The sequence below is a fragment of the Chaetura pelagica genome, unplaced genomic scaffold, assembly GCF_000747805.2.
Source record: "Chaetura pelagica isolate M959 unplaced genomic scaffold, ChaPel_1.0 scaffold363, whole genome shotgun sequence".
Classification (NCBI taxonomy): Eukaryota; Metazoa; Chordata; class Aves; order Apodiformes; family Apodidae; genus Chaetura; species Chaetura pelagica.
The window spans coordinates 2,638,511-2,663,756 of NW_009952720.1; the positions used below are offsets into that span (position 1 = coordinate 2,638,511).

General features: G+C 40.6%; 1 protein-coding gene across 1 annotated transcript in view; it reads right to left on the bottom strand.

The window, feature by feature from the left end:
* Positions 1 to 11,416: 11,416 nt before the first annotated feature.
* RC3H1 (ring finger and CCCH-type domains 1) overlaps positions 11,417 to 25,246 on the bottom strand; it is a 29,937-nt gene continuing 16,107 nt past the window's right edge. Inside the window, exons 9-19 of the mRNA XM_009994656.1 lie at positions 22,666 to 22,926; positions 22,130 to 22,338; positions 20,291 to 20,664; positions 19,019 to 19,150; positions 18,252 to 18,401; positions 17,139 to 17,349; positions 16,044 to 16,134; positions 15,782 to 15,917; positions 13,632 to 13,802; positions 12,922 to 13,037; positions 11,417 to 11,936 (exon numbers count right to left, since the gene is read on the bottom strand). Of these exons, the coding sequence (XP_009992958.1) occupies positions 11,783 to 11,936; positions 12,922 to 13,037; positions 13,632 to 13,802; positions 15,782 to 15,917; positions 16,044 to 16,134; positions 17,139 to 17,349; positions 18,252 to 18,401; positions 19,019 to 19,150; positions 20,291 to 20,664; positions 22,130 to 22,338; positions 22,666 to 22,926 (2,005 nt within the window). The 3' untranslated portion in view covers positions 11,417 to 11,782. The remainder of the gene's footprint in view (positions 11,937 to 12,921; positions 13,038 to 13,631; positions 13,803 to 15,781; positions 15,918 to 16,043; positions 16,135 to 17,138; positions 17,350 to 18,251; positions 18,402 to 19,018; positions 19,151 to 20,290; positions 20,665 to 22,129; positions 22,339 to 22,665; positions 22,927 to 25,246) is intronic.

Sequence of the window (25,246 nt, forward strand, 5' to 3'; positions counted from 1 at the left end):
CCCACCGGTGCTACCTGCCATGGTGCAAACATCCCACAGCACCCACACAGTGTGCTAAAGAGCACAGCAAGTGTGAAGTAGCTCAAACCATTCTGAGATTGAGAAGAAAAGCCTCCCCTGTGCCACCCACTCCAAAAAACAGAGCACAAAGTGCATCTGCAGTGCTCTTCTACAGCCGGGCAAGAGATCAGTGATTACTCAGGACAACCTGACCTTTTTTAATTGTTCTCCACACCACAAAGCACTGCTACAAGTTGGGGATGAGAGTCAAGCTAGGCACTTTAGCTGTACAGCGGGGAGCCTTTGTGAGAGCTGGGATGGGAGGGCCCTCTCAAAACATCTCTTGGGTCCACACCCAGAGCAAAAAACAAGCCCTCTGGCAGCAGCTGAAATTAATTAGCTCTATGAAGGAAAAATAACACATAAGGAATTAATTAAGTGTGAAAGATTAGTGTAATCTGTTTCTCTTACCTGCCCCTGTACCTTCAAGCCTTCTGCTTTTAGGATGTAAATGCAAATTGTTATGAGGACAGGCAGTCTTGCTTGAACCCAAACTAGTCCAAAGCAGTTGCCCCACTGGATTTCTGTGCTGAAGCAGAGCTGAGACGAAAGCAGGGGAGGGTGGGAGGGGAATAGGATGCTGAGGCCAAAGGCTGATGACCAGCTGTGGAAGGGGAAGGAAAGAGAAAAAAAAAAAAAAAAAGCAATGTTTAGTTTGAAAGAGGTTTTAAAGGTCAATCTGACAAGAGAAAGTTTGACCACCTACCCCACACAAGTGCCGGACACCTTCAGTTCTTGCCAATAGAAAAATAACTGCTCATGCCATGAAAAAAAAAACCCAAAACACTCAAGAGTTCAAATAACAATGTGATGTTGTAAGGTATTTGTAAATCTCAGTGTAGTATCTTGTAGTTCAGCAAAACATTTCCCTCTGTCCCAAGCCCTGTCAACCCCATTCCCAAAGAAACAAGCAGAGATTGGGAGACACTGCCCCACGTCACACTGCACAGGCTCAAACATGCCCCCTCTTAACTCCACTCACCCTTTCACTTGCCTAGCTGGAAAAATGAGCATGAACATCATCTCCCCACGTGTGGCAGTGCTGGGAGGAGGACTGAGCAACACAAATTCACTTCTAGGATGCAGTTGCTCTGCAAAAGTAACAGCACTGCCTCCTGAACACCAAAACCCAGGAGCTGGCTGGTTTAGTGGGTACTAAAGCTGCCCTGTTATGGGCCTCCAGGTAGACCCCAGGTTTTAATGGAAAACACAGCTGTAAACTGGTCTGGGGAAACATAAAAGCCATTTAAGAGCTAGAATTAAATGGAGCAGAGATTGTGGAATAAATGTGTGTGAAAGAAAGGACAACATGCTCTGGACTCAATTTGGCTTCTGTAGGTTTCCTCCATAGCCTGGAATCACAAGTGCCACTCTTGAAAACTGCCTCTACCCAACATCTTTAATTCTTCATCTCTCATCAGTTCTGTCATCTGGGGCATCTCCAAAAGCAAGCACAAGAGCTACACAATCCTCTCTCAATGCTGCCCAGTGACACACACAAACACCAGCTCCTCAAAACTGCTTTCTGCCTGACCACGTATCAGGCCAGACCTGCAGCACAAGTCAGCAAGTAAGTGGCAGATGAGGTTCTGTCCTCTTGTGCAGGAGGTAAAATGTCCTCTACAAGAATGGACTCAAGCACTGTAACTTGTTTCTCCAAGGAGCTGGTGGTTTAATTTTCCAAGGTAACTCGTACGCTTGCAGGTCCCTGGGTCTGTGGGGTGAAACAGGGATTCTCCACAGCAGGCAGACATCCAAGCACAGGTTTCCACTCACCCAACTTAGAGGTAGTTTAATGCAGTAAAAACAAGAGCAAGCACCCATAGCATTTTGCACATCACATACACCTCAGGCTAACGTGAATGAACCCTTAGCAGTGTGACAGAGCACACTGGTATCGGGACTGGATGCTCACTTCACTGTAGCAGAGGCCAAATGCCCAAATCTGAGCATGGAAAGTCTTTCAATGATGGTAGCCCTATTAATTAATAGTGAGCTTAATTCCAGAACTGACACTGTAGGCCTGAAGGAAATTTGTAAGTTGCCCAAGCCAAGCCACAGCCTCTAGTATCTAAGTGGCAATTTATTGTCAGTTCAGCTCAAAGCAACAACCCAGCACTCATGTCTGAGCAGAGCTCTACTAAGAAAGCAGCTCCAAATATGAGCATGTTCAATCACTTAGTTACCTTGTTTGCTCTAGTGGAGGGACCGTTTTCCACTGTCAAGTTTTATGGTGACACACAGGGGGGAAAACTCTCACACCACAGAACAGGACAGAATCACAAGATGCAATGTTCTGGGCTAGTCTTTTGCAGCACCCTCTATCCCAGGACCCACACCCAAAGGGAAAAATAAACCTAAACATTTGCAGCAGCTATCATCCATTGAAACCAGCCTCTTCTTGCCCCAATACAGAAAAAAAATTTTCTAAGCTTCCCCAAAACTTTCATGATTCAGAGCTGTCAATGTTTCCTTCCAAAGGGATCTGACTCTCTGCAACACTTCAGATCTTCTTTAAAAACCTGTGGCTGCACAGAAACACAGCCCTGTTTGGTTTTGTTTGTTCCCAAGTGAGGCAGCACCTGAGCATCTGGGACCCTCAGACAACTGGGAAAGAGGGAAAGGAAACTATAACCAACAATTCTGCTGGATTACCCAGTAAATACAAATCCATTTATAGGAACTGGATGTTTCAAGGCATCCAGTGAGAATGTACAGCTGTGTGGATGCGTGAAGGGGCCTAACAATTAGCAGTGATGGGCTTCAGTCCAGCAAAGCACACATCTTAAACTGGATCTGGGGTGCCTGGGCTAAAATTAAAGATAGAAGTAATAAACAAGCACAAATTCCCAGGTGAAGCAGCAGCTTATTCTGTATCAGACTAAGTTCAGCCAGTCTCAGATTTATAGCCAGTCACTGACTTGCTAAAGTCCATGACAGAAAAAAGGAGAAATAGGAGATCAGGCAAGTTCCAAGACACTTCCAACATTAGAGGCATGTTGCTTGTTCCTTGCTCCAAAGAGTTTGTTTGTTCCATTTTGGTTTTAAACAAGCAATTAGCAAAACTGAGTATCCCTTCTTGTTCATGAAGCCACTTCCCTTACAGGCAGAGTCAGAGGGGAACAGATCAGACCCCTGAACAGATGGATGCAGCTTCTCTGTTACTTGGCATCTTATGCTCCAGCAGGCAGAAAACAAACACACCTTGACCTGGAAAAAGTCTTAACCAGTCAGTCTTACCCAGTCAGTCTTACACCTCACACAAAATCTAGAAGAAAGCACACTCATCCCAGACAGGAAATGAGACATCTTTCAGTGTTCTCCATTAATTTATCATTTAATATAAATGCTGACAGAAAAGCAGATAAGACCTTGTTGACACTTCCATCTATTTACAAACCAAGTAGTGAATCACCACCTTTCCACTCAATGAAGGATTTTTGTTGAATCTGCAACTCAAAGGACCCTTAGACACTATGTGGAAGCAAGGTGAGGCTGAGTCAGCTTTAGGAGGGAGAAAAAGCAAGGTGAAAAGGGAAGAAGAAATAGCATTTCAACATAGGGCTTTTTCTATATGACCACCATGTGCACACTGTAGGTTTCCCACTCCCTGTTCTTAATACAGAAGTGACACTATTGGCTCTACAGTTCTAAAAAAGAAATGAAAGAGACAAATACTGACTTTCCAATTTCTGGATCCTCTTCCCTTTTGCCTCCTTCAATCCACTCCATAACACTTCAGTATAATATCTAGAAAGCTTTTCTTTCAAGTTTAAAAAGTATGCTGCAGGAATAAAGACACAGGGAGTTGATATAGTCAGTGAACTCTCTTTTCTACTCCTTTTGTCATCTTAGAGATTTTTCAAAAGGCAGTAAAGCACCTAAACTTTCAAGGCAAGACCTATCAATGCCTTGTGTGCCTCAGTGTCTCCCCCATGACCAGTCTTGTATGCACAAGACTTCAAAATCCCCCTGAACTCACAAAGAATTCAGTATATGGAATTCTTCCCATACTTTCTACTTAGCCTCCACTCCTATTTAAAATCTTTTGATAGTTAAAACAATAAATATTCACAATATCAATCCAGAGTCAGCCATTCTTTTGATGGGGAAGCAGGAAAGGAAGAAAACAGCAGAAGAAAAGCAAGAAAAGAACTAGTTCAAACAGAAAGTGAGAATTCATGACATTTTGTTTAGCATTGATTTATGAGAACAGCAGACAGACAATTTAAACTGTCCAGGATCCTAAACAAGTTCAAGAAATAGCTCATAACCTGACTCAACAAATCTCATGGTCTCCTTTATTATCTAGACTATCTTTTTTATTTTTTGTTAAATATACCTCTGCAGGGCACAATCACATACAATCAATACGATTGGAAAATTACATGAGCTCTATCCCAAGCATATATGCACCAATGTTAAAAAGTTATTTAAAAAAAAAAAAAATCAAACAAACCAAAAATAAACTCCACCCAAAAAGGTGATAATGACTGCAGAATGTCTCGGGGAGACTTGTACAGAACTAACAAGATCAAAGAAAACTAGGCTTACAAAAACCAGGAAAAAAAATATTAATCTATAGAGAAATCCCACAACTGGAAGTAGATTATTTTAAAGAGGGGGTGGGAGCTGTCACACAGAAGATCCCACAAGGCTTCTTCCCTCCTCCCTCACATGCCTTGCCTCACCTCTCCCTCCCCATAGCAACAAATACAATGGGGAAAGAGCTTGACACTATGCTACCAGATATAGAAAACAGGGAAAAATAATCAAGCTAGAGCACAATTGCTAAGCTGAGTTCAAGGAAAGATCCTCTCAGCATAGAGGCTGCTTACACAGCAAGCAGAGGCCAAAGGGGTAATAGGAACTCCTTAATATGAGAAAAAAACTGAAAGACATTAGATGTGCTAGATTTGCTCATGCTAGAGCAGCTTCACTTATGAGAGGCTGCGGATTAAAGGTACCAATTGTAACCTGTGCAGCAGTTGTGATGTGAACAGGGTATCTTCTCTTCTGCCTCAGGTTGCTTTAGACATTTATAATTGTGCTGCTACCAAGTTCAGTTTTAAAAGCCTAAAGGTCAGTGCACACATCCAGTTGTGGGATCCATCCAATACACAATCTGGTTTGGATGCCAAAGACTTGTGAGTACCATCTGCCACAGAATTATCAATATATCATTTTAACATTACAAAGAAGCAAGTAATTTCTTAAACATCAAATACTCCACAAGATTTTCTTTTTTCTTACAGATATGTTTTCCCCACATACATTTCATATGTAACCCCATCATCTCTGATGCTTTTTATTTTCAGAGACACTGCACCACCTGTTGCTTCCATCTTTCCCAAGACTGTATTTTTCAAATTAAAGTTAATAATTGTGTTCTCCTAAAACTCCCAGATCTTAGCGTTGGCTGCTTCCTGGAATATGAAAACATCCACCCTGTATAACCAGAAACACCCACCTTACACCTAAACTTTCCCAAATGCTGAACATGGGGCAATTTGCACTAAAATAATACACAAACTCACTGGAATTGCAAAGATTGCCAGGGAAAGATCGGTTAATTATTTAGGTTAATAAGCTGTAAGCATCCAGTTTTGATTAATACAGTCACATAGTTTAAGCTTCAAATGTCTGGGATGTTCCTGATGCAAATCCACATTCCCACATACTCTTTATATTGGGAAATTTCAGAAAGAGCTGCACCCTCTTTGCTTATCGTAGTGTTTAAAGAACTTCCATAGTATGATACTACACTTGCCATTACGAAATGAAGTTATAAAGAAAATCAGTATTGAGTTTATTCCCCTTTCCTTGCTAATCAAGCCGCTACCTGCATCAGAAGAGGCACCTTGAAGGCTGTGACAACACTAAGCAATTTCATTCTTCTTCCTACACGAGAATAAAGACTGTATGTTAACTGTGTAAGGACACTGTGCTGGGATTATGTTCCCCACAGTCAGTCACTGATATTGCATAACTTGAACTAGCTTACCCTAGCATCTGTCACCCCCCTGACATTTCAACAGAAAATAATGCAGTTGATACCAGTTGAGTATGGAAAAGAGAATCCCCAATGAAATTTTTGACATTTCAGATTATATTCGATCTGAGAACAACTCAATTTCACTACATAACCTGCATGCTCATAAATCCCAAGTAACAACCACTAACTGTTCTTTCCAAGGCTACACCTACAAGGTGGCTCAGAAGAGCTGCTTTACTTTTCTCATAAATTCAGAATTTGCACTTACTTGAGGGCAGATATTTTTCCAGTTTGTGTCTAAATTACCTTTTAGACAAACTCATTAACTTTACTTTTTTTGACCTAGGGGAATAGATTTATTGTGATACAAAAAACTGCACTGCTTACACACTGACTTTTTTGGGTTGTTTTTAACTCAGTGCTACTAACATTAGAAGAGGGGATTAGGAAGCCTGTGTTTTGGAAAGTGCACAATGACAAAATCCAAATATGAAGCTAACATCATGCCCCAGTCTTGCTCTGTGTTCCTTCTCTCTATCTAGGACTACAAAAACCTCTTCATACACAAACAGAAAAGCACAAAACTTGCACACTGCTTTTATGGTTTTTCTTCCCCACTTTAGAACAGAGAAGATGAGTTGGCACTCCTGCTGTTGAGCCTCCTGTTTATTAGGACTGGATTTCTTGGACCATAAAAGTGGGTCTGAACTAGCTGGTCAACCAAAAGATCCTTTATATTGGGATTCTTCAGAAAACTGTAAGCCTGCTTCACTACAGACCAGATCTGTAAGTGGAAATGGCAATGGAAATGATGCTTTATGTTACTCATATATTTCTCTCTGTACCTAAAAACCTGAAGAGCCTGCAGGAGTTAAAGTTAGATTAAGGAAGGGAAATGCAAGCAGCTTTCTTGTATAATCAAAGAAAAGCCTCACTCCCAGCCCTTTGCAATACAGAATTTGCCCCACCTTACTCAATTTGTGCTGTCAAGAAACAGTATCATCATACAACTTTGCTTCTTCCACATCTAATTTAATGTAATGCTACAGTTTGACAAGTCTTTTCAGTTCCAATGGGCTTAAAAATTAGTTACATTTGCAACACAGATTTATCTTTTACTGTAACTGAAGAAATTTTAAATCGATATTCAATTTAGATTAAAATACTTAGACAAGGCTTCTTTGATTGTATAAAATGCCTGTGTTCCTTCTTTCTCTTTAAATGAGCCATTCTGTCAGCTGAGAGTGCACGAGAGACTGAAAACATGTCACAACACCCCAGATACATCTCAGTACATTGCAAATCGCATGACTAAACGGAATGATTTTCCACAATTCAATGCACGGATGAGGCTTGGCAATCATTAACTTCTGTAAATTGTTATTAAGATAATACAGTCAACTCACAAGACCCCACAAAGATTTTTGACAATCAAAATGGCTAGACCAGGAAACAAAACAAAAAGTGTAAAGCACAAGTCTTTGGCTCTCCTTTAAAGAAAAACAGCAGTTTACCATGTTTATACAGACCCCCCGTTTGCCTACCAGTAGGGGCAATATCACATTTGTGCATCACTGAGTAATAACACCATTAGAAAAGGCAACTTCACAGAAGTTATTGGCTAAGCGAATTCATTTGAATGCTCTGTTTTGAGGCAGCAAGCTGTCACTGTTACACAATCAGGGAGGGTGAATGGGCAAGCCACAGAAGGGAAGGAAGGAAGCTATGGATAAAAGGGAAAGAAAGCGGCTCAGAAGAACCTAGACAGAAAAGAACTTGAAAAGAAAGGGTCTAACAGTGCTGTGAGCTCGAGAGGTGCTCTAAGTAAGAAAAGTCCTACTCTGAAATAGGAGAGGATCTGACAGTATACCAGAGTGGCAGGAGACATAGTGTAAGCTTCTCCTGTTTAGAAAAGACGTCACAGGAAAGGAAAGAGACAAAAGGCAGAGGAAAATAATGCTACAGAATGAACAAACACCATTTCTACACTGACTGAATCACTGACATATTAAAACTTAAACTAACCCTTGAAGCTTCCTATTCTGTGGGGGTTTGTCCATACTGGGGCTGAAACCCAGGTATTAATGAGTGTTCCAAGTTGTCTACTGCAGCAAAATGTAACCTATCCACCAAACAATGCAGTAGCAATATTGTTCCTTCTTGCCCAAGTAGAAGCGACTAAACCACTTTCTAGCTGAGAGCAATTTCATTGAGGTGGACATTGTACAGCATTCCTGTGCAGCTGGGACAATGAGAGACTAGAGAAAACAACGTGGCAGATGCAGTTACTGCAGAAATGTGAATTTCCCGGTTATTTGCCATAACCATCAGTGATCCTGTTGCACACAGAGCTATCTGTCCTCCCAGTTCTACTAGCATGCTTCTCCACAGAGAGGGAACATTTTAGGTGCAGCTTCCAGAAAGACTTAAAAGCATGCACTGCATTTTGCTGTTTGGCTCATTTCATCAACTAAACTTTGTAAAAATGCAGAAAAAGGAGGGGAAAAAAGCCAAGTCAGAAATCAATACTCTTGGTGGATATTGAACAAACTATTTAACAGGCCAAACTGGGCAAACAGGGCATTCACCTGGACACAACAAGGACACTGTGCACAAAGTACAACATGGAGAGCTGGATAAAGGAGAAAAACCAACTGTAAGGTCTCCCTTCTAATCCCCTAGTTTTGGAAGCATTCACCATGTGTAGGCCAGAAATCTGAATAGCTTGTACTGCAGAATTCCTCTTGAGAGTAAAAGGAGAGAAAACTTAACTTCCAAGCTGGCAAGGAAACTAGCTGGCATAAGTAATAAAGGGTATAAAGTTTTTTGTCCCTCCAGGTTTCCTTCCTAGTGTTGAAAATGAATCTACAGATTCAAACATATCATAACCGTCTTTGAAAATTCATGCTGCATCAAGAATTACTGCAGTCCAAGAGGGCACATTCTGGGCTTGTCCTCCTAGATTGGAATATTGCACTAATTATCTCAACTAAAATGAGCTCCCTGCATTAATAAAGACACAGCAGGAAGAAGCAAACTGATTAAAACAACAGCAAGAAGCCCGACCTGACGGTGGTGCTCTGCACTTAAGGATGGGAGAACAGGGCACAGTGCCTGTGTCAGCTGACTTGTGAGCAAGCTGCCAGGGGAACAAGTCAATCGTTGTCATGCCCGGAGCAGAGAAGGGAGCAACAGACCTGGCAGGCTCTAAACTGCATCAGCCGAGCTCTGCTCAGCTCCACAGGGAGCAGCAGTTATGTTGGGCCTCAAATAGATCTGGATGGAGGGGGGCAAGGTGCAGATGAAGCTATTCTGGTGCAAAGTCGATTCTTCGCCAAAAGTTAAAAGGGATTAGAAAAAAAAAAAGCAAGCTTCCAAACTACTCTTGGCAATTAAGAGGCCAAAGTTCAGCTATAGAGCAAAATAAACCTGTGTGAAGACATATGGAAAGTGTGGGTGTATATGCTGAAAAATGCCTTTATTTTCATTCAGTGCTTCTACCTCCCAGACATTTGATCACAACAGCTGCGCTCATGCGAAAAGATTCTTAAAACATACCCAATATATATACAGATATAAATATGTATATATGTATATATATATCCTTGACCAGCCAGGTCTGTAGGGCATAATCAAATTCAATGTGAAATAGTATATAAACGCGGTGCCTTGACTGGGCAAATTAAATAATTGCTACTCAAAAGAGTCTTCTGTTTGGACTCTCCTACTGGTAGGCAATAGTGGGACTGTATCCCCTCCCACCCCCCATTTTGTTTTATTTAACAGTATGATGAATGCAAAGCTTAGCCCAAGGTTGCTATGACCTCAGCAGGAGTTAAGGTTAAGGAAAAAACTAAAAACCAAGAAAATTATTAACTCTTGCTTTACCCAACCAAAGCAATGCAGTAATTTATTACATAACCAGTGCTTTTCAATTTAGTAGTCTAACCCAGAAAGAAAAAATGAGAACAGGCCAAGGAGGTGCTGAAGGAGCAGCATTTTTAAATCATGCTCTACAGAGCTCTTTATACACAGGGTCTCATCCTTGTGCTTGTCAAAAGAGCCAAAAAAACGTGCAGCAAGAACTAAAACTCTTTTATTTCTTAGACTTTTAAAGAAAACATCTAGGAAGGCTTATGGTTTCTCCAACTTATGCTTACAAAGCATCTACTTGGAGAAGCACACTAGATCTTCAAGCAAAATTTGACTTTCAGCACTTGACAGGATCCACGCTCTACCTTAGGTGGTCATTGTGATGTAACTTTTCCCCTATGAAAGGGGAATCTAGGAAGGATTGACTACAGCAGTGGCAGACAAGTTGCAGATTGATTCTCAGGTGTCCAATTCTAATTCCTAGGTACCTTAAACAATGCCAACTTTAAAAAAAGAAAAAACATCTGTTTTTTAAAGATTGCCATCACTGATGTGCACAAATCAAAGATGTTGCCCTCCTTCAGTAGCATTACAACAGAAAACTGATGTGTCACTGAACAAAAGAAGAAAAAAACCCCAGGTTAGAGAGGACATTATGTCATTAATAAAAAAAGAGCAATGAAGAAAAAACAAAGGCAAGAGCTGCCTAGAAGGAGTCATACATGGAAGACCTGTTTGAAGAGACAGAGAGGTCAGTAAGCCCCTTTGCATCAGCTTAATTGTATGGACTTTGAGTAAGCTTGTTTTAAAGGTATAGTAAGAAGGAAGAAAATCCCACTACCACCAACAGTAAACACTAACTAACATGGTTCACCAGCTCACCTGCAGTTCCCCACTACCACCAACAGTAAACACTGGATGAACTAACATGGTTCACCAGCTCACCTGCAGTTAACATCCCTCCAGCAACTCCATAACCCTGTGCTCACTCTGCTTCCTATTTCTAGAGATTCTGCCTTGGTCACAGCAGTACAACCTTCCCTGGTTAGTTAAACCTCTCCACCCCATGTCCCAGCTAACCAGCTTCAGAAATACCAGCTGTAGCAGATAGGTCTGCATTCTGCTGACCTCAAAAGAAAATAAGAGGCCAACAATCTTAAAATATGTTGGACACTGCTTTTGCTATCTTCTTTAATTAAATGTGCCATGTTGGAACACACCTGCTGCATTGCAAGGATTCTGTCATTTGTAGTTTAAGCAAGAGGGCTCACACAAACTAGGGCTCAGTTTCCAACCACAATGGGAGGAATTGTTTTAAGAATTAAGTTTGCTGCACATCTTTTGACACTAATTCACAGCCACTCTCCAATCCTCATTCCTTGTTTACCCTTAAACCATACAAGGAAGTGGCCAGGTTGTTTTAGTCATTGAGAAACTAAGGTGATAAGGAAGTATGCACTGGGTATGTAATACCACCAAAATAAAAGAAAAAAACTACTTCATTAAGATCATACAATTAATCAAACAGAGTATATATATAATATCTTTTTTTTTAAGCCCTGGGATCCAAGGCGTCCAAAGTTATTAAAATAAAGTTCATTCACAGAACAAAAACAAATTTAATTTGAATTGCTTGCAGATACTGCTAATTTTCATTTTTTTAATTAAAAAATGCGTTAATGTGAACTATGTGCAGGATTTGTTTCTAGTAGTTGTGTTTGTGCACATTGCCTCTGGACCTGCTGCTCTGCTACTGCTGTTGCTCCTGGGTTTCTCCAATCACCCCTGGAAAAAAATGTGTTGGAAGCTACTGACACCCCAGCAGGAGAAGCTCTGAGGTATCCTGGCCTCGATTCATGGAGCAGACGTGGGTGTAACTCCCACTCTCTGGGAGTCGTGGCTGTCTCCTCCTCCCTCTGAGTCCTCTGACAGGCTGAGAGATGATGTCTTGTTTGACAGGAGGCCAATGTTCTCTTGTGTCAAGGCTGATCCATTTGGAACATCACTACTGAAAGAAAGATGAAGAGAAAGGAGGAGAGGGTGAAGAGAAGTAATTATTGAGATATTTATTTTAAGCAAAAGGACTTTGATATGGGTTGCTTCAGCATCTCCATGAACAGCTGTGAGCATATGTACACATGTAAAGAATTGACTCGTGTACTAAACAGGCTGTCCGGTATGCTGCAGATACTTACCAGAAAGAGAAGAACTAAAATAAAGCTAATCAAACACAAACAAGACTACATATTTTTAGGATTCTTGATTAGTAATATTTTGCCAAGTGTTCCAGCATATGCCACATGATGTACAGAATCAGTGTGTACAATGCATGCATTCTGTAATATTTATTTAACTGAGTTATGTAAACTTGATATGGTAGAACATCTGCAGCATTTTAACTTTTCTGTTCAACATTGTCTGAATACACATGCTTGCAGCCCTCTGCAAATGGTTGCTGTGAAGATTACCAGCATTCCCAGCCAACATCTTATTTCAGTTGACTATCAAATGTAAATTCAAATAAATCCCATCACCTAAAGAAATAAAAATTACTGCCTACAAGTAAAACTGAACTTTGTTTCAAAGTTACGTACCTTCCTAGACAACATAAACATGACAAACCTTAGCAGGATGGAATAACTTTCCTCTCAGATTTGGAACCTTTCTTTTCTTTGAAACTAAAACAGTAGATAAAAATTTCTTTTATGGTTGTTATCTCCTGCTCCCCCCTACTAATGATCCAATATTGACTACATGGACTTCCGGTCTCACAAACATTGCAATTTTTCAGTTGCATTAATTGATATGCAGTCTCATCCCACTCACCAGCTGAAATGGCCTTTAATTCATGCTCATACTATAAAAACTTGATTTGTATAATCTTTTCCTAGTAGATGCCAATGTGATACAAGAGGTATTGTTCATACACCAGAGAGTGACCCTCCTTAAGTCATTCTCCTGTTGTTCAGAGACAGGTAGAAGACCTTTGTTACCTGAATGCCAGTGCGAGGTCCTCAGCTGGAACCTTGCTTTGCTGTTCTAATTGCCCATTTTCAGTCTGTTTAGTGGTGCCCAGTTTGTTTTTTATATCCAGTGAAGATTGGCTCTCCTTTAAAAAAAAGAAGAAAATTTCTTTAACATGGTATTAAACAAATTTGAGACTTCATCCTTTGGGACTGATGATGAAGGCCTGTAAATTGGAGTCACACAGTGTAACCCACAAAAGCCATGAGACAAGAAAACAAACTTAGTAAGATATGCTCATCCTCTCAGGACACAGTCTTGCCCAAAAAGGAGGGATGGTTCTTGTAACAGCAAGCAAAGACCACAGACTGCAACAGCACACAGACTTCTGAATGCCAGCCTGGTACCTGCAGACCTTTTTTATTCTATGTTAAAGCAGTGTGCACAACTTACGGCACAGTGACCTTGGAGACAATTCATAAGTTTTCAACAAATTCAGCACTTATTTTCAAATGGTGACAAAGTAACAGCAGAGTATTTTTAAGTGGCTAGAATTCAAATTCTTCACCAAGAAGAATCAAGGAACTTTTCAGGAGGTTTTGAAGAATAAAGAGGCAAAGAGGGAGTGGGATGACTCAAGCTGTGGTCATCCAGCGGAGTGCCTTTTGGCCAAGGTGAAATGGTTCCACCCAGCTAAACAGCTCTCCACCTCTCTGCCTCCCACCCCCACAGAACTCACCATGCTCAGCTCACGGGTTCTCTTCCCAATTTCCCTTTCCACCTGGTGTAGCTCCAAGCTCAGCTGCTCACTTGAGATCATCCCAGGCCACTTGGGAGGTGGGGGTGGGGGCTGTGGTTGGCCTGCCAGGGTAGTCGCCTCCCTCTGCAACAGCAGCCTGTTACTAACAGCCTAAATGCATAAAGCCAAGCACATACACAACTGAGCACACGCCACACCAAGCACAGAAAGAGCTCTAGGCTACAACTCTAGAGTATTGCTTATTTGCAAAACCAGGGTACTCTTTCCATGTTTAACAAGGTCCCAATCAATACTGCTTTCAATGACAGTTTTGTCCTTTTCTTACATGCAGACAAGTCTTTTCACTTTAGAACAAGCAGTATTAATACCTTTTACTGTAATAAATTTGCATGGGTTTTCCCCATATGTCACTCCCTTCTCAAAACTAAGACCAAGCCCATGAACCAAAACACTACACTTTTTTGTGAGGTACTTGTTTAACAAAACATCAACAGTGGATAAGCAAATCTGCTGCTCTATTTTACAGTAGTAGAACATGCCAAATTCTACAGTAGAGCCAATATTATCATTAAGACATATAAAATAACTTGAGATGTGGATAACAGCATGTAGCTCTCTACTGACCCAGATTAGGAAGCACAGGGACAGAGAGGGGCAAGTGACAATGGTCATTCACAAGTTGCTAGTTACCAGCAGCCAAGTAAAAGGAGTAACCATGGCAGCCACTCAAAAAATCTCCTAATACTTGGCCATCAGTACCTTCAGCGTGTGCTCTGCATTTAAACACACTATCTACTACTCCACACAACCAAGCATTTGGCTGGTCTTCAAGCAGAAATGCTCATTCATATGAGAAAACAGCCAAATAATCTAGTAGCTTATGTTCAGACTAAAGTAGAGCGATTGCTACAACCTTGTAACAGGCCAATCAATAAAGCCTCCTGGATTTCAAGTATCTACTTGCAGATTTGAACATGAAATAAATTAAAGGCTGTTATTACTCAAAATAACTGATTAGTTCTGACAAAGTGAAATTACGGTAAAACCAAGGCTTAAAAGTCAGTTATGTAGGATTTAACACTGACACAATCACAATAACAATGAGCAGGAGAGGCAGGCTGCTTATGGGTTTTGCAACTTTCCAATACTCTTCTATTATGGCCAAGGCAGGCATGCAAGATTTAAAACATTTTCTCCTCTTATTCCCAAACAGGAGCACAAGAACACAAGTTACGTTTCAAGTAACTGCATACTGCTTGTAACTGCTGCTGTGGCTTAAAAATTGCGAGCTCTTACAACTAAACTGCTATAAATCTGCTCTTTAACACAGCTCTTTAGGTAACCATAGTTTCAGCAGAAGCTGCAATCCATTACTTATAGCAATTCATTCTGGAAAACATTAATATAAGCAGTTGCTGAGGTACCTAGACAGTTTTCTGGTAAATATTTACTGATTTTTCTAACTAAAGCTTTGCTAAAACAATTCTTACAATTATGCCTTGACACTTTTGTTTCTCACAAAATTAAAATATTTACGCTCATCAATTCTTTTAGAAATGCAGACTCCTGTCCTTCCTTGTGTTGCAAGTGACTTCTAAGCAAGGAGACATAAAATATTAAGCTTTAATTTTTCAAGGGTCTTGAAGGGGTCTTCAAGATCTTTAACAGTTTTTTTCTCGGCTCTTGTGGCTTGAGCTATTTAGGAAGAAACAGACACTAGACAAAGCCAAACACGAAACAAATGAAGGCCATAGCTTAGTACATCAAATCAGACATTTTCAATGGCAGTAAAGCCAAGAGGAACAGGTATATACACCACAAGTTTGCCTCTGAGTTAACAGATGAACAGAGAGGGGAAGTAGGCGAGAGAGAGAACGAAAGCAAACACAAAGGGGCACAGAGTGTGGGTTCAGGTAGGGGGTCAATTTGCACATAAGCACAGGGAAGTTTCTGCTGCTAGAGAGGTTTACACCTGTGCCATAGTCCCGGTGCTTGGCATCACAGGATCAAGTATTGCTACTGAATATCATTATAGTCAGAGAAAGATCATTACCACATGAAAAGCAGCTTTACTAGTTTCATCTCTCTCCATACCACCCCTCACCACTCTTCCAGATGTTGGTACCAACCTCTAGTCCTCGCATCTGTGTTTGCTGGCTGATCTGATGGTCTACTTGCTGCAGCTCCATGCGCAGCTGCTGCTCTCGCTCTGCTGAGGGCAACTGTTTCCCATGACCAGGCACATCTGACATGGACAGTCTCTCCCTTTGGGATCAGAAAAAAAATAAGAGTTGTGTTTTTTTTTTTTTAAAAAAAGCCTTACTCTGCTGGCACAGAAAGAAATAAAGAAAATGTAGGAAAAGGCAAAGAAAAAAAATGAAGCAATCCTACCTGTCATTGAAACGTCCCTGAGAAGGTATAGTTTGATGAGGAGAATATGGAGAGCCTCCCCAGCCACTGTGAGTTCCATAAAGATTGTAGTCTGCCAGAGAACAGAAAGTAAGTCATGTCACATCACAAAACTATCCTTTAAGTAGTTCAGCCAACACGTAGGACAGGACAGAAACTGAAGAACAACTAGAAGGTCAGCCCTCGAAGGGGAAGGGAGTCTAACATTTCTTCTGCTGAAACAAACACAATAACACTACATGTGACCAGTCCCAAGTGTGTAATGCATGGCTCTTCCTACATGTCCAACAAGATCTGCTACAGCCTTCTAGATTTTATGATCTTGTTTAGGACTTTCAGATGTGCAATTTCAGGATGGGGACACAAAAACAAGCATACAGTCACTATGAAAGAAATTATTTTTATTACTGAAGTTCCTGAAAGACTCAAGAGTTGATTGATAATTCCCAGAGTCTTAGTTAACACCAGTTAAAAGATCAAAGTCTCAGGAAAGCCAATGTTCTAACTGTGATAAAGCCTAGAAAGTCACTGCTTGAATTAAGCAGTAACTAGTAGTTAAGTCCTGAAAACACCTAGAAGGAAGTTTGGGGGAATATCTTGTTTTAAGATTATTCAGTGCACCTCCAGAAAGAGACCATCTTTGGACTAGAAAATTGGTGTGCAAAAAAGAACCCATTCCTACTTTATTGGCTTCCCTAACAGTACACAAAATAATGGCTGTATTAAGCTTGCAGCAGCATCTACCCATGGAGTGCAGTAAAGTACTGTGCTATGGCTGTTTTGCATTATATATTTAAGAAATCAGTGTCTGGATTCTACTACAATGGATTACAAGAAGCCTCATCTTGGAGGGACCAGGAGGAAAAAAAACCCCAAACTTCCCAGATGTCAACAAATCACCTCTATGTGTGCCCAAACCTGATCATGGAACATGAAGTAGTGGCAACCTTTTTCTTCAGGCTTCTCAGTGTAGCCCTACCTGGAACCTAGCTAGTTATTTTTTTGTGGCATAACATACATCTCAATTAAAGAGACAAGTTCCCAGGGGCTGTCACCAGCAAAAGGCAGGAATCATACCTGAAATGATAGGTTTGGTGGTAGCTCCCTGAACCGCCATGGCCTGCATGGGACCGGAATTCTGGTACATCGCTTTGGAAGTACGAGAGATAGCCCCAAATCTCGACACAGTTGGTCGGTCTCCAAATGGAATGAGGTCATCATCACCAGTCTCTGCTGCTCTTCGCTGCATGTCTAACCGCTGGTCACGCATGGCTTTACTATCTACATTCTAGACAAGACAAAGGAAAGGCAGTCAAGAAAGATGATAGAACGTTTTTGCAGATGGGAAGTGAAGAAAACAGATTAATCTCTGTAAAACAGTCCCTCAGACTAAACTTCACTACAAGCATGCTTCCGGCTGTTGAGTTTTAACTCAACTAAACTTGATGTTTAAAAGTTAGGAAGAAACACAATAGTGATGCTATTTCAGAATCCTGTTTCTTCTACATGCATGACTCCCAATAATGATACCCTCGCAGCCCCCTTTTCTGAAAAATGACCTTGCAAAACTGCAGCAGAACAAAATGTCACTGCCAGACACCAACAGCTTCAGTGAAGGGCTGAAAAAGCACAGCCAACAGAATTTGCCCTCAAAAAGAATCAGCCTAGTATGCTATGACTATGCTTCTCTCAAAAGATTCATGCAAGCTTTGAGTATTCTTGTGGACACAAATCAGAGTCCTTTAGGTAAAAACTAATAACATTGTTAACAACAGTCACAATCACCTCAAAAGGAATTAATAGCACAGAATTTAGTTACAACATCTCCTTCTGCCATCAAGTAGTTCAGGAAGCAACAGATGGACGTTTCATTAACAAGCTTCCAGTACAGAGTAATTTTTGGATTTCAAGTAAGTGTAAAGAATCATTGCCAAATACCTCTTGCTACCCATGGCTTTAGAGCAGAGCAGTTAGTCCACATCTATATCCAGAATTTTAAAAGTGTACCACAGATAAAGGGCTAACCATCATTTTGAAAACCAAGCACTCTGCACTCTTGCAAACACATTATTTAATGGTATGTTTGAGCTTAAATAGAAGCACTGCCATCATCCTGGAGAGCAAATGAGAGTCCCTCCCAACCCACAAAAGTACCAACTTTTCTTCTATGTTCCCTGAATCCCTACATACCGCCATCTCCACACTCCTTGCTGCCACATCTTTGGGTTTTGCATCTTTGGTTCCAATGTAGGAGCCGATGGTTTCACAGGACCAGGGAGAGTACTGGCTGTAGTCATTTCCTTTGTATTTCCCAGTTACCTTCAGGTCTTCATCCAAGAACTGTACAAACACAAAAATCTGGTTCTGTAAGTGAAGGGAAGAAGCAGCTTTACAGCCACTGCTACTTAGTTCAACAACAGTGAACTAGGAGGAAAAGGTCACCAGGATTTTTTTTTTTTAATCAGATACATGACCATTTGGAATGTGGCCACAGCAATCATGTAATGTGTGAAATTCTCATCACCTGGCTACACTCACTGTGCTGATTGTTCACTTAGCCAGAATGAAAGTGCTATTTTGACCTTGGTTAAAAAAATAAACCTCTGTCAAGCTGTTACTTCATTCTAAACATGTCAGGAGCAAACAAAGCTAAGTCCAGTAACTGTGGCAATTAATTACATCAATTAACAGAGGTTCCAAACTAATTATCTCGGTTATCTATGCAGATGGCTTAGAATCAATGGTAGATCAGAGAATAAGACAATCAACAGCCAGTTGAGATCGGAGGCTGCATTATAAGGACTTGCCATCTGATGCACAAATGTACCATCCCCCCCAATGCTTGTCAGTACTGTACTGTCCAAATTTTCTTGTTGCTTTCACCTCTTTGCACAAACAAACTCCAATGTATTTTATAAACATGCTAGTAAGTCACATATTTGTCAAAATACGCTTACCTCCTCTGAATGAAAAGGATGAGGCAAGGTTGGTGAGGGTGCAAAAGGAGGTGGAGAAATCACCTTCCTCTCTTCTAACTGGGCCATGATCTCTTTTCTTCGTCGGTGAAGTTCGTCCAGGCTGGGATGTGGCTAAAATGAAGACAGCAACACATTACAAAATATGGCAACCATATACTGCAAGAAAAGGAAAATACAGTGAATAGACAAGTATCATAAGTAATGATAACTAAGTAATAAGTAATGATAAATACTAACTAACAATCACAGAGTATCTGTTAAGTTTCATGTTTAATACAGAACATGCATGTTCCTACATTGGTCAGTGTTCGTGCAAGACACCTTGAAGACAAGGAAAGCTATTTGCCTAAAACTGATTAGATCCTTAACTAACCCAACATTTCTAAATTTACAGCTACTAATCTTTTAACTTGCAGGTAGTTGAATGTGATTGTGTGTTCCACCTTGCCAAAGTTTCCACTGGAACATGTTCCAGCATGGCAAGTGCCCATTTCAGTCAGATGAGGGACAGGGGTATAACTCTAGAGATCATGACCTCGTCACAGTTGGCTTGCATTTGTTACTCATTTTGCAATAGAACTAAGCATCCCACAAATGTACCAAACTCAAAATTGATAAATGTTCTAAACTATGTTAAAATGTCTCCTGGACTCAGCAATACCATTCAGAGTCTGAACAACAGATATACAAGTCCAACTACTCTACAGAATTCAATTCCAGCTGGTGATTTATCAAAACAAGTTTGTACACTTCTACTAGGAAGACTCTCCAGTTAGAAATCTTAAAGTAGAGAAAATCTGGAAGAGCAGAACGTTTAGTTCCTTTACTGAGGTACATATGTTTCCATATTTATTTAGGCCCACAGATGGCCAGTTACAAAGGCACAGTACAAGAATGCACACATGACCATTTGCACACACTGCAATTAATCTGCACTAGAGAAAGAGAGTGGCTATCTCCAGTCTAATCTTAACACCATATGAGACTTCCAAAATTAAACACAATATTTTTCTACTTCAAGCACTAACAGGCACCCTGCTCTTCTACATATTAGCATCACTACAATTGCAGAGTTGACCAGTAACTGAATTGTTTTCCAGTTTTTTATTCACTTCAAACATACCCCTTCTTAAAGTTCAAACTTTGAATTCCTCACTAAAACCAACATCTTACTGCAAGAACACGCAACTTTTCTAGTATTTTATATCTTCTCTCTCAAGCAAGCACAAAAAGGCAATCTAAAATCCATACCCTGTGGCACGAAGGTCTGATCTGACTGAGATGTGGAGGCACTGGGCAATAAGCCTCCGTTTGCTGGTATCTCTCCCTGGAATCAGGTACGTAGGAAGATACAGCTGCTTGTGGAATTTCAATGGGTACAGGGCTTCCTCGGACAATCTCCTCTCGCTGGTACGGCTGAACAGGAGGATACACACGACGGCTGTCGTAGTGTGGTGGGTATATGGGCTGTCCCATGGGATACTGCTGCGGCTGCGTGTACTGTGGGCTCACCACACGGTCCTGAAGGTAGGGTGGGTAAGGGTCTAGATAAGGTGGACCAGGTTCAGGGGCTGATGGAGGAGGTCGGACAAAGCGAGACATGGACTGAGTGGGATAATAAACTCCTGAAATCAGCCAAGAGAAAAAAAGAACACAAACAAGATACAGAAAACAATGAGTGAAACTGTCCACAAAAATAGTTTCAAATACCCGAGTCCACAAGTATCATGAAGAGAACTGCAGAAATTGATTCACATTTGTTGCTTGCCCCCACTGTCTAAGCAGTATTTCTACTCAGAAATTAACCACAGAAAATACTGAAAAAGCAAAAGTTGACCAAAAGCTCAAGCCAGACAGTTTAATTATCCAAATAAGATACCAGCAAGGTGTAAAGTTTACAGCAGCTGAACAAGAGATGGTAAGACTGAGCCCACCACAGGTGCCACAGAAGCCCTGCTAGCAAACCAAACAGAAATCATCACTAGAAGGTCTCTGCAGATTGACAGGAATGTTTTTAGATAGACCTGACCTAAGTAGTAAGCTTAAGATTAGCCTGTACAACCTTATTCACACAATTAAAAATCAATTTTTCTCAACATATCAAAGCCACTGCCTGTGTAAAGAAACTTGGATTAATTAGAATGTAAATTTATCTAAAGATTTGTTCTACCTCTTGAACAGCAGAAGGAAACTTCAGTACAGTGGATCACCAAAGACTTCCAAGATCAAACTTTCTAGTTATGTGATCTGAGATCAGGCCCTGAGATTCCTGTATAATTTAAAATTATGCCCGAATATATGCACATCATCAACAACATGTGCATCAACATTTGTGACAACTTAGATCTTCCATTAGCACACAATAATAAAATGTAAGCTTTTTTTTCCCTTCAAAATGCTCTGCAACTTGCTCAAAAATGGTTCACACACACCTCCATTTCCTTTCTAGGACTTCATTTTCTTTCCACTTCTGCTGGTCTTTTATTCCATATTTTTCTTTTATATTAACTTCACATTATGTAATTTCCCTCTCCCCAGTCTTATGTTGCATAATACTAATTCCCTGACTTTTTCTTTTTAATACCTTTGCTTTTTAATACCCTCCAATATCATCTTTCTCCACTTGGTCTCTTATATTTAGAACTTTTCACTTATTTCCTTTTTTATTGATGTTTTCTGTGCACAGTGCTTTTCTAATTATTTGTCTCTACCCACCACATGTATGTGCAGACACTTCTGAATTATACACTCTTCATTAAGGGCATAAGTACTTTTATCCCTCTGCTGGTTAAGCTTTATTTTAATTTTCCCCCAAGACAAACTGAACTACAGTTTACCAGATCTCTTAGCTAGTCCAGTTGGGAAGAAATGAAGAAAGGAGGATACAAACCTGTTTTCACTTGCATTAAAGTTCTCAGTTATGACATAAAAAGCCTGCCAATTCCATTTTATTCTGCCATCACCATATCAGTGCCTTTAAGTCCACATGATATGCAAGAATACTTAAGCTCTTAAGTTGGAGTTAACACCACAGTGGGGAAAAAACAACAAAATCAGTATAAAGGTGAGAGAGCTTGGTCTCAAAATTACCTTGTTGGTAGGGTGCTGGCTCAAATGGTGGGGCAGCTCCCCTAGGATCCTGGTAAAACATATCTGCTTGCTGATATGGAGACCCTCGTGGTACCATTTGCAGCTGCTTGGTGACAGACACTGAAGACAGATCTGTTGGTGCCCGAGCGGGCACAGGATGAGGGTTCACTGGTAAGGCAGAGATTGAACTCTTCGGGGCAGATTCCAGCCTAAAAAGTAGAAAGATGGCACTGATAAGCACTCTGTACTTTAAAACACTGTTCTTTGTCTATAGGCCACCTTCTTTACTAAACTTTCTCCAGATAAGGTATGAGCAAATGGGGAAATAAAGCAGTTTACAGTTTTAGCTTCAGTTTTCTACTCTATTCTTTAAACACTACTAAAAATAAAAAAAACCACATCAAAACTCAAAACAACAAAAACCACCACAATCCAAGAGCCCTTGTTCTGTTTCTTTTCTAGAAAATGCATTTACTTTGTTTCTACTGCATATTTACACACGTGACACTTTGAACAACAGTTAGGAAGACCCGTACAAGTCAGGAGGGGATCCAGGGGCACTGCTGCTAAGATGATCCATTTTCCCTGGTTTCAGAGCAGTTTCATAACTGGAGTCAGTCCCTCGAGAAATCAGTTGCGTCACAGTTCCGTTTGGCAGAGCAGAAGCTTTCCTATTGGGCAAGTCCACTCCTTCCTCTGAGAGGATAGCTCCTGAAGGCAGGCCCACCTCATTTAGCTGGCCCAGGGAGGCACTCAGGGGTCTTCTGGGAACCAGACGCTTGTTCATTTTACGGAATCTTCAGAAAAATAAGCCACACAGAAAAAAATGAAATAAAAACTGAAAAGGACTCATATTTTCAAAATTTTTCAAACCCAGGTGCTACTGAAAGCTTCAGTATCCTGAGGGCTTATGAGCAATTTATTATGAATACCTGTTAGACTACAACTTCAGTGCTATTTGAACTGTTAAGAGCAGCTTCAATCAGAAGAACACAGATGGATTTATAATTACAAATATACCTAGAATTTTGCACAGCAAGTTAAAAAATTTCCTTTACATATGCATTTCAACTGTACAGGCGAAAAATCCAAACAACACATATTACCTATAGTGACAGAAGGTTCAGAATAAGAATCACATATGACCTTTGTCTATTTATTTAGAGAAAAACTATTAGCAGAAAACTAAAGTGACAAAAGATGAACAGATTCCCTTATGTTTTTCTATAAATTAAGTGATTGCAGAGATAAAAACTCCGTGACCACACAAATTCCAAAAATCTAACTGCTTCTGATACAGTTGAACAAACCTGATCCTTTTAACTCATGTTTCACAAAAATCAGCAGACCTATGGCATTAGACCAACAAAGAGCAAATTTCAGAGTTGAAAGTCCTCCATTAAACATCCTGCCATCAGTTTGGACACTAGAACACAAGTGGTAGGGCAAGTCTGTAGGCCTGAATGTTCCCACTGTTTATACTGTGGAACAAGAGGCCATTTCCTATGCAAGAAAGTTTGAAAAGGGCTGAAGTCAACTCTTTCACGTCCTATTTAACAAGCAAAGTGAGATCATAACACAAGTAGAAAGGTACACACACAGCAGTTGTGGCCTATTACTCAATGTTCAGGTAATCTTTATGCTTGCCCCTCATGCACAGCATTAACAGCAATGCAATAAGTGGCAAAAAGGGGGTTTTATTTTGCTTGGTTTTTTTAGATGTCACTGAGTATAGAGTCAGATGTGATTATGCTACACAGATTTGAGCTGTTCATCTGTAAGAGTTCATTGACTATCTTCTAACCTTCTAACCTTCCTAACTCTCCATCAACATCCCAATTCCTAGCTGGATTAATCTTAATCCACATAATCAAAACTATAAACTCAAGCTCCACTGTGTTGACATGGGGCATAATTCAGAATGCATCAGAAGGGAGTACAAAAATTGGGCTATTACCAGAGTAGAAACACTCAAACAGGGACAGACTACAGCTTTCTAAATACATGCTGCTCATAAGTTGTTCTGGCATCCTGTCCTGGCTTAAGCCAGGATGAAGCCCGGACACATCTCATGTCAGCCATGCAAGTCAGCTGGACATATGGAAGAGAGCACACATGAGTTCCCCAGGCTGAACTTACAGCTTTACTTTGGCATCCCACTCAATAACCAAACCAGGGTCTCCCTGCAAAATGGCAGCAGGAGGTTGGGAAACCAACACCATGTGCTCTCTGTCAATTACTTCTGGACATCAGCCTCCCAAAAGGTCTCAGAGTTGCAGCGCTTGGTGGCTCCAAACTCTCTGAACGTTTGCACACAACTTGCAAGATGAGGAGGACTGGCCATCCCTGCCCATTCATCTTGAACACAACAGAACACTCGAGGGAGACAGACACATGTAAAGACACTCGTGTGATCAAAGCTGACAGAAGAGTTTATACAGCACTTGCCATGATAAAATACTTAAAAAGAATGAAGCTGCACAGTGCTGCCCTCTGGATTATTTAAAACAATTTTATGGATCTTTCTTGCAGCCTTCACATGTGCAGGACACAAAAATAATCTAAAATAGTTTAATACTTGCCTAAGCATACTCAGTCTTTGTCCCTTGACAAGAGGGGAATGGGCTACTGTTTAAGTAAGTCTAGATTATGAATTGTTATCTAAGGCATTACCACATACTTCCCCATAACCCCCCTTTTCTAAAGAAGGAACACTAATGCAATATCTACTGAAAGGAATTAAGCAAAAGATAAGAGGCACAAGAAAGAATTAGAACTTCAAATTCTCCAGCCACCTACAGATATTGCTGCAATCTGAAACAGCAAAAGCAGGTGCTCCCTGCCCCCCTGAAAACATTTTTACTTGGACATATAAGCCAGTTTGGACAAAATAGGCCTCTTCCACCTGCCAAGTTGACAAACAGCTCTTCCTGATCCATAAAACTAGTTCAGAGGCACTAATACTGACTCACCTTTGTTAACCATCCAAACCAGCACTACCAATCTCCATTTTCTTAACAGCATGACAAAAGAGGGAAAACCCCAACTGTTTCTGCAGAACACAAGTATCAAAGTCCCATTCTCTGTTCATTTGAATAACTGCCTTTGTCATTCTAG